The 14247-nt window shown below is 42.6% G+C and overlaps 1 protein-coding gene across 1 annotated transcript in view; it reads left to right on the top strand.

Moving 5' to 3' along the window:
- ALDH1A3 (aldehyde dehydrogenase 1 family member A3) overlaps nt 1-14247 on the top strand; it is a 60531-nt gene that overhangs the window by 24727 nt on the left and 21557 nt on the right. Inside the window, exons 4-6 of the mRNA XM_061595990.1 lie at nt 858-987; nt 4363-4424; nt 13471-13599. Of these exons, the coding sequence (XP_061451974.1) occupies nt 858-987; nt 4363-4424; nt 13471-13599 (321 nt within the window). The remainder of the gene's footprint in view (nt 1-857; nt 988-4362; nt 4425-13470; nt 13600-14247) is intronic.

Genomic DNA, 14247 nt, shown 5'->3' with positions numbered 1-14247 from the left:
AGTGTAGATGGGGCCCAAAGACTAGCCAAGTTATTTTGACAGGAGACTAATAATAATAATGATAATGATAATGATAATGATAATAAAATTTATTTGTCGCTTACTACAATTTTTTCATCTCAGAGTGACTTAAGATTTCTAAAAAAGTATACAATGCCAAATACCAGAAACGTGTCTCTCTTGGAGGGGAAAAAACCAGCAATAATAAATCCAATGACTATAAATTGCTGCCCTTTCACGGCACACAAAATTACCTCGCTGTGCCTCATGGTAAGGCCAGGCTTGCAACTCTGGTCACCTGTCGCTTCCATAAAAAAAAAAACTTTCTGGGGATTTGACAATAGTGATATGTAGACAATAGTGATATGTAGAGAAGCAGGAGAAATTTGATTGAGTTCACATTTGAAGGCGAATCTACCTAATTCATTCTTTTCAAAACAACACACAAATCAAAGTGCTGCCATCCTTCAAGATTTGCACTTCTCCACATTTTGCCATGCAGTTCTCCAGCCAAATTATGTGCACAAAAATGCATATACTGGGTACGTACATGTATATATAAGTATATATAAAAATGCATATATTGGTGAATATAACATACAAAAATGAATTAGGGAAAATTGGTTTGTAAAAATGTGTATATTAGGCAAAACTGCATAAAAGCATGTACATTAGGAGAAATTAGCACTAAAATGCTGGTGAATTTCCATGAGGACTTTTAAAAAAATGCACACTGATGATGAATTTAAGGGTGGAAAAATGAGCCACTAACATTGACAGATTTGCCCATCCCTAATAAAAAGCCACCTATAGCCAAACAAAAGGGGGGAAAGAGCTCTTGTTTTTGTTTTTTCCAGACCTTGGAAACAATGGACACAGGGAAACCATTTCTCCAAGCTTTCTTCATTGACCTTGAAGGCTGCATAAAGACTCTTCGATACTATGCTGGGTGGGCTGATAAAATCCAGGGGAAGACTATACCTGTAGGTAAGCTGTGTTTGGAGGTGCATGTAATTTCTGAGTTCTGACAAACAGAATTAACCTGTGGTAAGGCCAATGATTAAGGCCTCATTCAGGTCCCATGGCTAACTTGTGGCTTGGCTACTCAAGAACAAACTTAAGGCTTGCATATGCCCCCTTCCTTCTCAAGTTCTCAGGTTTCCTCCTCTTGTCCTGGTTCACCAAAATCATAATTTACCTCTAGCCTGAGATTGCAACCATAGTTTACCTCTAAACAGGCAGCCTGAAGCCTGTTCCTGTTGCCAAACCATGGCTTGGCCATGATGTATGAACCGGGTTTTTAGCTACAATCTGATGCTTATGAGCTTGGGAGAAAGGGCCAAATGAGGGCTTGATTTACGCATATTGCTAAGCCACTGTTTAAGAAGCTATGGTTTGTTTAAGCAGACCTGATGAGTCGCATAGATGATCAGACAAACCATGGGTTGTTTCTCCAAATTTTGGTTGGCTTTCCAGCCGCTCTTGCCTTGTAGTTTGGTAAGTGTCTGGGCGGCCAAAAAAACATGGCGAAGGAAGGGTGCTTGGTTCACATGTAACGCCAAGCCATAGTTAAAATCAATGTTCGTCAGCCGGCAACAAACAATGACTTCATACTGTTGGCAGCAAGTAAACCATAATTAAGCTTCTGGGCCAAGGTCACATATAACATTAAGTCATGGTTTAATAAACCATAGTTTTGTAAACCATGGTTTAATGTTGTATGAACCTGGTCAAGCAAGCTTAACCTGGCCACTCTTTATTTTGGAGGAAAAGCAGCCATAGGGCCCCAGTCTGGTTCAGGGTCCTGCATTAGTTTTCTGCTGCAAATGACCCACTGCCTCATTGCTGTTGGCTGCCAGGGGTGCTGTGGGAAGTAAACAGCACTTTCAGGGCAAAAAGCAGCAAGGGGAGAGATTTTTCAGCAGAAAAGAATGACATGGGGCTTAAGAGCATGTTCCAGTTCTGTTCTCTGTAGCTGTTTTTTCTCCAAAATAGAAGTGGCCAGATTGAGCATGTGTGGTTTGGTGCTATGTCTGGGTAAATTGTTGGGGTTGCAGCCCAGTTCCAACCCTGTTTATTTGTAGGTAAGGCTTTACACTTAACTAGTATGTGGAGTTCTCCATTCCTGTAATAGTCTCATTGCTAAGAATTATCTGTTTTAAGTGGATCACTTTTTCTATCTGCTTCAACATATGCTGTCCTAATGGAGTTCTCTCTAGAGATGTGAAGGCCTGGAAAAAAATTGGAAAAATTCAGAAAATTCCCAAAGTCTTTTTGTTTTTTCCTGAAAAATTTGAAAAATTGAAGAAAATGAAGAAAAAGTGGGTTAGGGAATGTTTTATTTTAGCATGATGAATAAAAGGTTTCACTGAATCTTGGTCCCCTTCTTTTTCTCAGTTCTTTTTATGGGAATGGATGTTTATGTCTACTTGACACTGGAGGACTAGCGGAGACATAAATAATTTTTTGTTATTAATGTTGATGGTTTCTTCTGGTTTTTTTTAATTGTTTTTTGCCTGCTCTTCATAAACTGGCAAAACGAAAGAGGTTCCTTACAGTTCAGGTGTCCCTCACTGTTCAGGATCTTGTAGATCCATTTGTTACAAAAAAAAGTAAAAATTTTAAAAAAATTTTTAAACCAACTTGTACATCATTACATTTGATGTTCCTGAAGTAACAAAGTGACCTTCCATTTATTAAAAGTGCTAGTATTGCATTTTTTCAATTTTTCTGAAAATTTTCATTTTTCTGTGTAAGGGTGGTTTACACACGTGATTACATGATTAACCAGGGCCGGCTTCAGGCATGTGGGGGCCCTTGGGCATCAGCTTGCCCTGGCCCCCTGGTGGGTTGGTGGGTGTGCGCGCGTGTGTGTACGCATGCGCACATGGCCCCCACATGCTCCCCTGCATACCTGCGTGCCCCCCCACAGCCCCCCTACCTCTAGTCTTTACCATTGCCCTTAATGAAGATGGCGGCCGCAGTTTCCCTAAGGGGAATGAAGCCTCTGCCGCCATATTTGTTGATGGCACACGTGCGTGCTATGCGCGCACATCTCTGCCATCTACTAAGATGGCGGCAGCGGCTTCAGTACCTTAGGGAAGTTGCAGCCGCCATCTTCATTAAGGGCAATGCTAAAAAGCCGGCTGACAGGTAAGTGTGGGCGTGGGGGGCGCGGATCACGGAAGGGGAGTGGAGGGCCCCTCAGGGGCTCCTGTAGCTCCGGGTCCCTTGGGCCAGTGCCCAACCTGGCCGCCCTTTAGAACCGGCCCTGCTCTTAACCCTTGAGGAGTAGTCACTATTGACTCTGCTAGACTCTCTCTTTTGCAAGAATTGTGTGTTAACATTGGATCCTATGAAGATTCTGTCTGTACTGGCTTGTTGCCACATGCAGCAATCATCTGACAAACTTGCATTTGTAAACAGACTCTAAAGGTGGGAGAGGAAGGATTGTGGGGTTGTGTGCTATCTTAAGGCCTGAGAAGCAGGCTGACTTTCAAAACAGAGCAACCCTGCAATTCAACTATTCATATTGCTACTGAATGTGAGATTTGACATTAACTTCATCCATGCATTGTATGAACCATCAAAGTGTTTACCTTCTAGAAACCTGGAAGCTCTTGACAAGAACTTGTTGCATTACGTGGGGGCATCATGTAGCCAATGAGCTGTGATGTGTTTCTGTGGAATCAATGGACATTGGTTGGAATGCTAGGAAGAGTTCATCTTAAGTTTTTTCTCGTCCTTGGGGGCAAAGATTTCAGATGTATCTGTATCTAAGTTTAATTTCATTGTTTGAAAAAGTCAATGGCCAAATTAAAGCCTCATGATTTTGAAGTATGTGCATTCAGTTTCTGCTTCAAGATTCCTCTCAGCACCTCCACCCTTTTTTGTAGGTATCAACTTTAAAACTATATTCCTTTAGAAGCCTGCTGAAAACTTTTGACAGGCCTACCCAGACATGATTTGGTTGCATCTGTTCTTAAATTTGTTTTAGATGTTTTATTTTAAGTTTTTTTAATGTTTTAAATATTTGTTTTATTTTTCAATTGCATTTTTTTTAATCACAGAAGCACTTGCCTCCCTGGGCTCCTTTGAGAGGAAGGGCAGGATATAAATTTAAAAAATAAATAAAATAGAATAAAATAAATAAAACATATGTCTTAGCAACCATCTTGAAAGACCAAGCCACTAAATACACAATGCAACTGGAGACCCCAAGCAGCACGTGCATTTCAGTTGAGTACTCTGAGAATGGCTTCTCCTGCTGCATGCTGTTCATTTGATTTTGATCCCATAGGATCATTCATACCACTATCATCCTTGATAGACTACTTATGTTTTTTCTGGGTTTTTTTGCAGATGAAAATTTTGTCTGTTTCACCAGACACGAGCCAGTGGGAGTCTGTGGTGCCATTACACCAGTGAGTATCATGTTGTTTTTTGCATTTCTGGAAAAGTATTTGGTATACAGGGGTGTGGAGACTGACTCCTGGCATCTTGAGGGTCTCCTCCATGCTTCTACTGTTTCAGCTTCACCTTTCCATTAGGGCAATCTGCATCTAACGTTATGCTCAGACTAGGGAAGGACAACAACTTTGATTCAATCTGTATTTCAAACTGAATCTATCAAATTTGCACTTTCCAAACCAATATAAGAACCGAAACACAGACATCCTTTGGAATTTGCACTTATTTGAATTTTGCAGTACAGTTCTTCAACCCAACAATGTTTACAAAAATGCATATAATAGAGGCAAGTGTGCATAAAAATGAATACCTGAGTGAAAATAATGCAAAAATGCATTATATGACAAAGAGCTTGCAAAAATGCATACGTTAGTCAAAACTGCCGACAAAAATAGGTGTGAGAAATTAGCACTAAAATGCTGGAAAAATCACATTTAAAAAAAAAATCACAAATCGCTGCAGAAATGTGGAGAACTGAATTTGAGACTGGAAAAATGAGAAACAAGGAGAACCAGAACTGACAGATCTTTCCATCCCTAGCAACCATGGGATTATAGCTGCATTGATCTTGGAATACTTTTATTGCTCAAGCTGTTTTATACAGAGTCAATCCATGGGTCCATCTACCTCAGTATTGTCTACCCTGATTGGCAGCAGCTCTCTGGGGTTCTCTCCCAGCCCTACCTGGAGATGCCAGGGATTGAACCTGGGATCTCGTGCATGCAAGGAAGCTGCTCTACCCCTGTGCTATGGCCCTTGCCCAGTGTGCTGTAGCAGATAGGCAGAGGCCCTAAAACCTTCTTGCTTTGTTGTTGTTATGTGCCTCCAAGTCGCCTACAACTTATGGCGACCCTATGAATCAGCGACCTGTCAGGAACCCACCCTGTTCAGATCTTGTAAGTTCAGGTCTGTGGCTTCTTTTATGGAATCAATCCATCTCTTGTCTGGCCTTCCTCTTTTTCTACTCCCTTCTGTTTTTCCCAGCATTATTGTTTTTTCTAGTGAATCATGCCTTCTCATGATGTGTCCAAACTTCTTCCTTTACTAGGAACAAAGAAGACTGGACTCTCATGCTATCCCTGTGTGCTATTGTTGGGTTTTATATAACTGTTGTGGCTGCCTCCCCACAATAATTCTAGAAATTGGAGGCAGCTCTAATGATAACGCCCCCCAAGCAAAGTTTGTCCCACCACCCCCACTGCTGAATGTCTTGAAAGCTGAGCCAACTTCCACAGCTTTCTTTGAATAAAGTTGGAGCTCCTGGTAAGACTTTTTTTAAAACAGAAAAAGGAGGGTCAAGAGTAGGAGAAAGGGGAGAAATTTGATTCATTTTGCATTTAGAAGTGAAGCTATCTGTTTCTCACTGTCCAAAATAATACGCAAACCCCAAATAATGCACAAACCCAAATAGCCATCATTCAAAATCTGCACTTCTCTGAACTAGCAGTGCAGTTCTCCAGCCAAATAAGCTGTAGAAAAAGGCCCATGTTAAGGAAAAGTTTGCATATTAATTTTTTAGCAGTGAAAATTACATACAATAATGCATTATGTTAGGGGGAATTGCAAAAATGTGCAAAATTGCATCCCTACGTGTGTATATTTGGAGAAGGTTGCACTACAATGCTGATGAATTTTCATGAGGACTTTTTTTAAAAAATTGCAAACTGATGTGGATAATGGAAGGTAAGACTGAAAAATGAGGAGCTGAGAGAAACTGAAATTGACAGCTTCTGTCTCTAGTCAAGAGCAGCCGTTGGTATGGGGGTTAACAGCAGGACAATGAATCGGATTTTGCGAGCCCTTCCGGTAGCTAAGATACTTCAAGCCTTGAAGGATAAATACCCACCGTCTGTTACACAATGGGCTGAGGACCTTGCTGCCCTGGCTACATTGGAACATATTTCATACAGATGTCAATTTCAAGTGGATATGTATTTGGATATGGGGAGGGCTTATATTAATTTATATGCTTAACTCAGGATGCAGTATTCCCTTAGATTTATGAGACTTCAAGCTGGTCCAGTCCACACACTTCCAAGCATCTGTAAAGGACAAAAAAAAAACCCTCCCACTCCAAATGCCAAAATCTGGCTACTTGGGAAATAAATTGGTTTCATTTCAACTTGGAAATAAGCTGCTTTTTTCCATTCTGTATCATAAACCAGGGAGGTTGTTGCTGTTGACGTGTGTGCGTTGTTGCGTGAAACAGCATACATTATGTTGGAGTTAAGTTGAGCAAGAAACTTCTTCAGAGCATTAGAGCATGTTAAGAGTCTTTATTAAAACATTATGGCCAGAGGCTTAAGAGTAAATACATGTAGAGTTTCTTCAGTCACCCCCCTTCTGGTACATCTCTCTTCAAAAGATAAACACAGAAGAGAACCTCTCCGTTCAGAGGCAATACACAGAAGACACAACTTACAGACTCTGTTAGAACTTTCCCAGTTGCTATCTCACGTTACCATGACAACCGCTGGCCTTGGATGTCTGCTCACTCTCAGGCCAGGAGATAACAGTAACTTCTCCAAACTTGCAGGCTTTATGGAAAACAACTAGAGACAGTAATGCCTATGGGTCACAGCCCAACATACCCCCCTTTTTTCCCATTAAGACTGCAAATACTTTCCATTGCATCTATAACTTTTCCATTTCAGCAATACATTTCTACAATACATCTTGCAATACAGTTCCAAATTACATCTCAGTACATTACAGTACATTTCAGAACATCTCTGTACATTTTGGCTAACACTTTATTCAATCAAACTTTGGCTGAACACAAGTAACATATAACGTTTCAGGATCCATTTCAACCAGTTTGTGCATTCCAGGACTGGATACTACCCCCACTGTGAATTTTTCAGGTGGTTTCCCTATGTTTACTCTTGTAGAACGTCTTAAAGGTACCAGAGCTTCTGCTCTCTCAGCCTCTCTCTTGTGCTTGGCACAGCCTGTGCAGGAGAGTCCATTTCCTCAGCCTTGCGTTTCTTTGATCTGCGTTTTGCACAAATGAGCTCATTCAAAGCATCTCTGAGAGGTATTTGTGTGCCTTCCACTTTAATGTCAAGATCTGGCTTAAATTATTGTTCCTGTGTGTCATCTGACCCTGTAAGAACAACTGTTTCCCTTTGATCCCAAGGTTTTTCTGAGACTTTAATGCTTCTGCTTAGAATTAACTGCTGTGTTTCTGGACACCAAACTCTGAAATATGCATTCTGAAATCCCAAAACAAAACCTTGCTGTGCCCTGGGCGCCAGCTTGCCCCTCCTTTTTCCCTGTGGAATGTGGATCCAGCACCTTGCCCCGAATTTTTGAATGTGTTGTATTTTCGGTTTTCTGCCAGTGATTTTCTCATAAGGAGACATTCCAAGTGCACTGTGTAACACCCTGTTGTGAATGTAATTTGCATAAAGAATTGCTTCTGCCCAGAAAGAATTCCCTAAACTGCAATCCATCAGCATGGCTCTCATTGCTTCCTGAAGCACCCTATTTTTTCTCTCAGCAGATCCATTGGAAAATGGGCTAAAAGGAGCTGTGAAAGTCTGGCGTATTCCCTTACTCTCAAGGAAGTCACTTAACGCTTTGCTCGTGAATTCCCCCCCCCTGATCTGAGTGAAACGCTTTCACAGTGATGTCATGTTGAGTTTCGATTCTCTTAATGAACAGTTTCAGCTTCTGCTCAGCTCACTTTTCTGCTTAAGCAAATAAACATGAGTGTATTTCGTAAAATCATCAACCAGTACCATAAAGAATTTCGCACCTCCTCGTGAAGCATTTATTGGCCCTGATAAATCAACATGAACTAGCTGGTAGGGAGCTGTTGTGGTTCTTTCAGCCTCCCGGTTAATTGGTGCAATAGTCATTTTAGCTTTATGACAAGAATCACAATCCATTAACTGTCCACAATCTCTTAAACGCATGTCTTCACTATGCATAGGGGTTTTCTTAATCGTGTCAAGGTTTGCATGCCCCAGCCTTTGATGCCATTCATGGACGCAGCCCTGATGTACCTGTGTTTTAGCGTTTAACACAGCACACCCTGTTTGACTGCTCTTTATTACAAACTGTGAATCATTAAGGCTTCCCTGCAAACACACTTGATCTCCCCTCATTACATAACATTGGTCTTTGTGGAACAATACAGAAAAATCACAACTCACCAGTTTTCTGACTGACAAAATGTTATGAGCTAATTCTGGAACAAACAAACATTCTGAAAGTATTCCAAGTTTATCAAATCTCACCAGACCTCGAGCTTCCACGTTCTTACGCGATCCATCTGCCAGGTGCACAAAATCTTGCACTTCTTTTGAAACGTAAAACAAACGTCTGTCTTTAATTAATATATGGCTTGCTCCGCTGTCAAGCAGCCAGTCAACAGGTGCTATAGTTTGTGGCTTCTGTTTACAAACAAAGTTCACATTTCCCTGCTTCAAGCCTCCGTCCCTGGAGTTTTGCTTGACTGCACAATCCCGCTGGAGATGTCCATGGGCCCCACAGGCATAACAAGATTTCAGCCATTGCTGTTCTTGCTTGTTGTCCTGTCTGCTGCTGCTTTCTTCTTTCATCTTGGTTCTTTGCTTTTCCTCAGCACTTTTCGCCTCTTGTCTCCGCTGCCATTCCTGGGTCAGCTTTTCCTCAATAAACGCAACGTTCAAACCTCCGTCAGGCATGGCTTCGAAAGCCATGACCATATTATTCCAAGTCCCATTGAGCGAAGCCAGGATCAAATAGGTCTTCTGAAGTTCAGAGTGTTCGACGCCTCGGTCCGTCAGCTCAGCAAACAGGCGTCTAAATTCCGTGAGATGCTCACACATTTCGCACTCACCCGTGAAGCGCATCTGGTAAAGCTTCCGTGCCAAACATAATCTAGATCCCACAGTCTGTTGCACATGAAGAGCCTCCAACACATCCCACATCTGTTTGGCGTTTGTAACATCTCTCACGTGTAGCAGTTGAGAGTCAGATAGAGCCAGAAGTATAAAAGCCTGCGCCTTCTGATCTCTACGCGTCCAGGCCGCAGTCAGTACCGCCGGAGTGGGTCCATCTATTGTGTCCCATAAATCCTCTTTTATCAGCAAAGCCCGCATCCTTGGCTTCCAGCTGCCATAATTCTTTTCCGTCAATCGTACCATTGGCAAGCCTCCCCCAGACAGGTTTACAGCCATGTTGCTCACCTCTGTCTGGTACAATCAATCAAGCTGCCCTCTCTGGAACTCCATCTGCCGTTCAGACCAGCAACTTACTCCCGTGTAATGCGCTGTGGATCTGGGCCCATAACCCCTGTTGACGTGTGTGCGTTGTTGCGTGAAACAGGATACATTACGTTGGAGTTAAGTTGAGCAAGAAACTTCTTCAGAGCATTAGAGCATGTTAAGAGTCTTTATTAAAACATTATGGCCAGAGGCTTAAGAGTAAATACATGTAGAGTTTCTTCAGTCACCCCCCTTCTGGTACATCTCTCTTCAAAAGATAAACACAGAAGAGAACCTCTCCGTTCAGAGGCAATACACAGAAGACACAACTTACAGACTCTGTTAGAACTTTCCCAGTTGCTATCTCACGTTACCATGACAACCGCTGGCCTTGGATGTCTGCTCACTCTCAGGCCAGGAGATAACAGTAACTTCTCCAAACTTGAAGGCTTTATGGAAAACAACTAGAGACAGTAATGCCTATGGGTCACAGCCCAACAGTTGCCTGGAGTCTCAGGGGGGTCTTTGACCCCTTACTATTTTGAGAGCAGGGTTCCTATGTCTTCAGAAACCAATAGCCAATCAGCATGAAAGAGGAATGTGTTAGACACTGAGAAAAGTCTTCTAACATGCTGCCTTATCGTTTCCTGCTGATTGGAGCCAATCGGAGTGAAAGAAGGTGTGTCAACCACTGAGAAGACTCTTCTCAGTAGCTGACACACTTCTCTTTTATGCTGATGTTATAGCTGCTAAGGATGTCTGTTGTTATGCGAGAAGGCCTTAACAATGATCTCATTCTCAACCTCACAGCAAAAAAGGGGAGGGGGCAAGGCTGTGACTAACATGAAGGGACCCTGCACTTCTGAATTTGCCACTACGCTACTGATTGTGATCCTTTTTTAAGAGGGTTATGAGCCATGTGTTTTGCTTTATTTTTCAGTCCTAATGGACACAGATCAAGGTTTTAATGGTGACCCACTAGGTAACTGCCAAAGCATGTCCTGTTAATTGAGCCCTGGGTCCTACAGGCTCTACCAGTATTTTCTCTGGGGTATGGTTTCCACTTTCCTTCCATAGGAAGTTGTCTTATACAGAGTCATGCTAGTGGTCTATCTAGCTCAGTATAGTCTACAATTACTGGCAGCGTCTCACCAGGGTTTCAGACAGCCTACACTTAAATGCTGGGAACTGAACCTGGGACCAATGAAGGCTACTCTATTAGGGCAAGTGGGGCATCGCCCCACCAAGCTTAGCCTGCTCTCAGCCAGCCCCCAACTGCCTATCTTCTTACTTACCACCAGTCTAGGGGGTGACACTGCTAGCCATTTTTCTCCTCCTTTGTCTCAGTGTTGCCCTTAGAACTAAGCAGGGAGGAGGATGGGGACAAGACTAGAATGAATTGGCTCTGCCTGCCATTGGCTCTGGCTCCACCTGCTGTGGTGTTCCCTGCCTTCCGCCCCACCAGTTCCAAAGGGCACCAGCCATCACTGCCTGGGACGTGCTACCACTCAGCTACAGCCCTTCCCACTTGGGAGAAGCTGCTGTGTTCTGAGCTGCAGGAGTGCTAGGAGCAGATTGGCTGCTCTTTCCGCATCAGGAAAACTCCCAGCTAATTGCACCACGGCAGGGACTTCAGTGTGGTTTGAGTGCTACCCTGTAGCTTGCCTAACATAATGGTTAATCCAGCGTATCATGACCCATTCTCTTGATTAAGCTGCTGGGGAAGATCACCACTAGCAATTAACTCTACTTAAAATCTACAACAGGTATTTTCGTTGGCAAAAGATGATTGTAACTAGGCTGAGAATGTTTACACAGCTGTTGGAATAAAATACCACTCTGGTATATTTCCTTACCACTGCTGGGATGTGGCCAGCAGAGTGTTAGACTAGACTAGGTTTGACATCTGATGTCTCCGGGAAAGCAAATGCTGATTTCTCTGGGTAGACTGGAGACTCTACTGAGGTTGAACTTATTTTTTTGTCTCCTTTTTTGGACTCCCTTTGGCCAGATGAAAAGGATTAGAAGGCGCTACTGACAATCCAACAGTAGATTCTTACCAAATGGGCAGAAGTTATTTTCCAGCCCTACATGGGACTCTTTAAATCAGGGCTAGGAACCTGTGGCCCTCCAGATGTTGCTGGACTACAACTCTCACCAGTGGTGGCTCAATGTCAGTAGGGCTGTGGAATCTGCTCCGGGTTTCAGTCTGAACTTTCGAGGAGCTGTCCAAGATGCTTTCTAGTATGTAATGGGTCTTAGTTAAACATAAAAACACCAGACAAGTTAAACATTTTTAAGTCTCTGCTGGATCAGAGTCTGGTATATTTCAGATACAGAAGTGAATAAAACTCAGCCACTTTACAAGAATAAATTAACACCTTGGACAGCTCCTTGGTAGTTCGGAGTAAAACCTGGAGTGAATTCCACTGCCCCACTGACGTGGAGCCACCAGCTGACATTCACCATCATTGGCCTTGCTTCACAGGATTGATGGGACTTATCCACCATCTGGAGGACTACAGGTTCTCCAGCCCTGCTTTAAAAAGAGGTGCCAGGATCTGGATCCTTTCTGTATGCAAAGCATGTACTGTATTGTACTATCAAGCTGTGGGCTGTCCTCCAGGGAATATAGTATTCTGTGGATTAAATTAAAAAAGCAGCAACACTAGATGCAGGTGGAAGCCAATGTGGTGCCCTCCAGAATTTGTTGGGGGTACAACTTCATCATTCCTGACCACTAGCCATGCTGGCTGGGGTTGGTGGTAGTCAAATAACATCTGGCAGTAGTCAAACGGTACTGTGTTGGCTACTCCTGCTCAGATGTATTCATTATCTCCTTTGTGTAAACTTCTCCTTGGCAAAAACAACTGAACATATATTTCTCTAACTTAACTGTGTTCATTGGAAATCTTAGTTCATATTGATCTATTTTTCTACCTATATTTCTTAAACTCTGTTTATGTGCTCTGGTGCCACTGAGCTGGAAAGCTCTGCCTCACTTGCCCTAGATTCAGATTTTAAGAATGGCTGTTCTGTGCACTTATCTTCTTTAATAGATATTTGTACTTGCCTGTGCTTTGCCAGTAATTGCTGCTATAGTTCTGTTTGTTGTCTGTGGATATGCTGAGGCAAGTAGCACCACAGTGACACCTAGGGCCAGGATAAAGTATTACAATGCCAACAAATGAGGCAGGCAATTATGTGTTCTATCTAGAGAGGAGTTGTTGTTATTTATTAAATTTATATCCCACCTTCCTCCCAGAGGAGTCCAAGGCTCCATAAATATTTGACATCCTAAACACCAGTAACAAACTATAGAACAATATTGTGGCACTGACATGTTGGAATTCTCTACCCTTAAATACTAGATAGGCACCATCTCTGTTTCAGCGCCTCCTGAAGACCTTCCTCTTTCAACAAGCCTTTTAAAGTAGGGACCTTATTCCAGTCTGTGTCTGTGCTGGAATTGCTTTTAAAGATGTTTTTAAAGCTGGTTTTTTAAAGATATTTTTTAAAGACTTTTTTAAAAAAAGTTTTAAAGTGCTTTTAGTGTTTTTGTTTGCCATCCTGGGCTCCTTCTGGGAGGAAGGGTGGGATATAAATTTTAAAAATAACTATATATGGTACGAACTTGCCTTGAGCATGCAGCAGAAACTGCCAGTGCTATTTAGTTCTTGTTTTGCTTTTTAAATTGGAGGCTGTGATGATACAACTGTGGAGCAATCTAGATTTCTAGAAAGAGAACCAAAGATGTTGACATTCACCTTATATGAGTATAGCATTTCATTATCTTTTGTTTCAGTGGAACTTCCCATTGCTCATGTTGATTTGGAAGATGGCACCTGCTCTGTGTTGTGGAAACACATTAGTTGTGAAACCTGCTGAGCAAACGCCCCTCACGTCACTATACATTGGCTCTTTAGTCAAAGAGGTGAGTAATGTGGAAGCCAGCTCCGTGGGCTTATATGACTTTACTCTTTCACCATGTGTGTGTTGAGCCACTGTCCTATAACGGCAGTGAATTGGAGATGTGGGCTGGGCTGGGGCGTGGAGCTTGAATCATACACTCCTACAGAGCTTGGAAAAGTTACTTTTTTGAACTACAACTCCCATCAGCCCAATCCAGTGGCCATGCTGGCTGGGGCTGATGGGAGTTGTAGTTCAAAAAAGTAACTTTTCCAAGTTCTGCACTCCTACAGCACCCACTCATTCTTAACAAAGGGCAGAAGTGCTCCTTTGTACACCCCCATTGGAATGGATGGAAGCCACATGCTGGCACCCCTTCCCCCCATTGGAATGGATGGGAGCCATGCCAGAAGACTATCCCTCTTTGCAAAAGTTGGAACACAATGAGCATTTGTCATCATACCTAAGCAGAGTTAAATGGGTGCCACAAACATGCATGATCTAAATCTTTTGTGTTCAGATATCTGTTTTGTAACAGGGATTTTAGATATGAAGAACTCCAGGTTAAAATACTTTGTCATGTGCTCTGCTCGCTATGTAAGTTGGAGTGAGCCTCCCTCTCTGTCAAGTCTATCTTGTAGGGTAAAATGCTACTGTGCTGTTTAGAGGAAGG

The sequence above is a fragment of the Rhineura floridana genome, chromosome 14 (assembly GCF_030035675.1).
Source record: "Rhineura floridana isolate rRhiFlo1 chromosome 14, rRhiFlo1.hap2, whole genome shotgun sequence".
In the NCBI taxonomy this organism is placed as follows: domain Eukaryota; kingdom Metazoa; phylum Chordata; class Lepidosauria; order Squamata; family Rhineuridae; genus Rhineura; species Rhineura floridana.
Note: the sequence above shows the minus strand (reverse complement) of the source record. Positions and strands in the feature narration are given on the sequence as shown.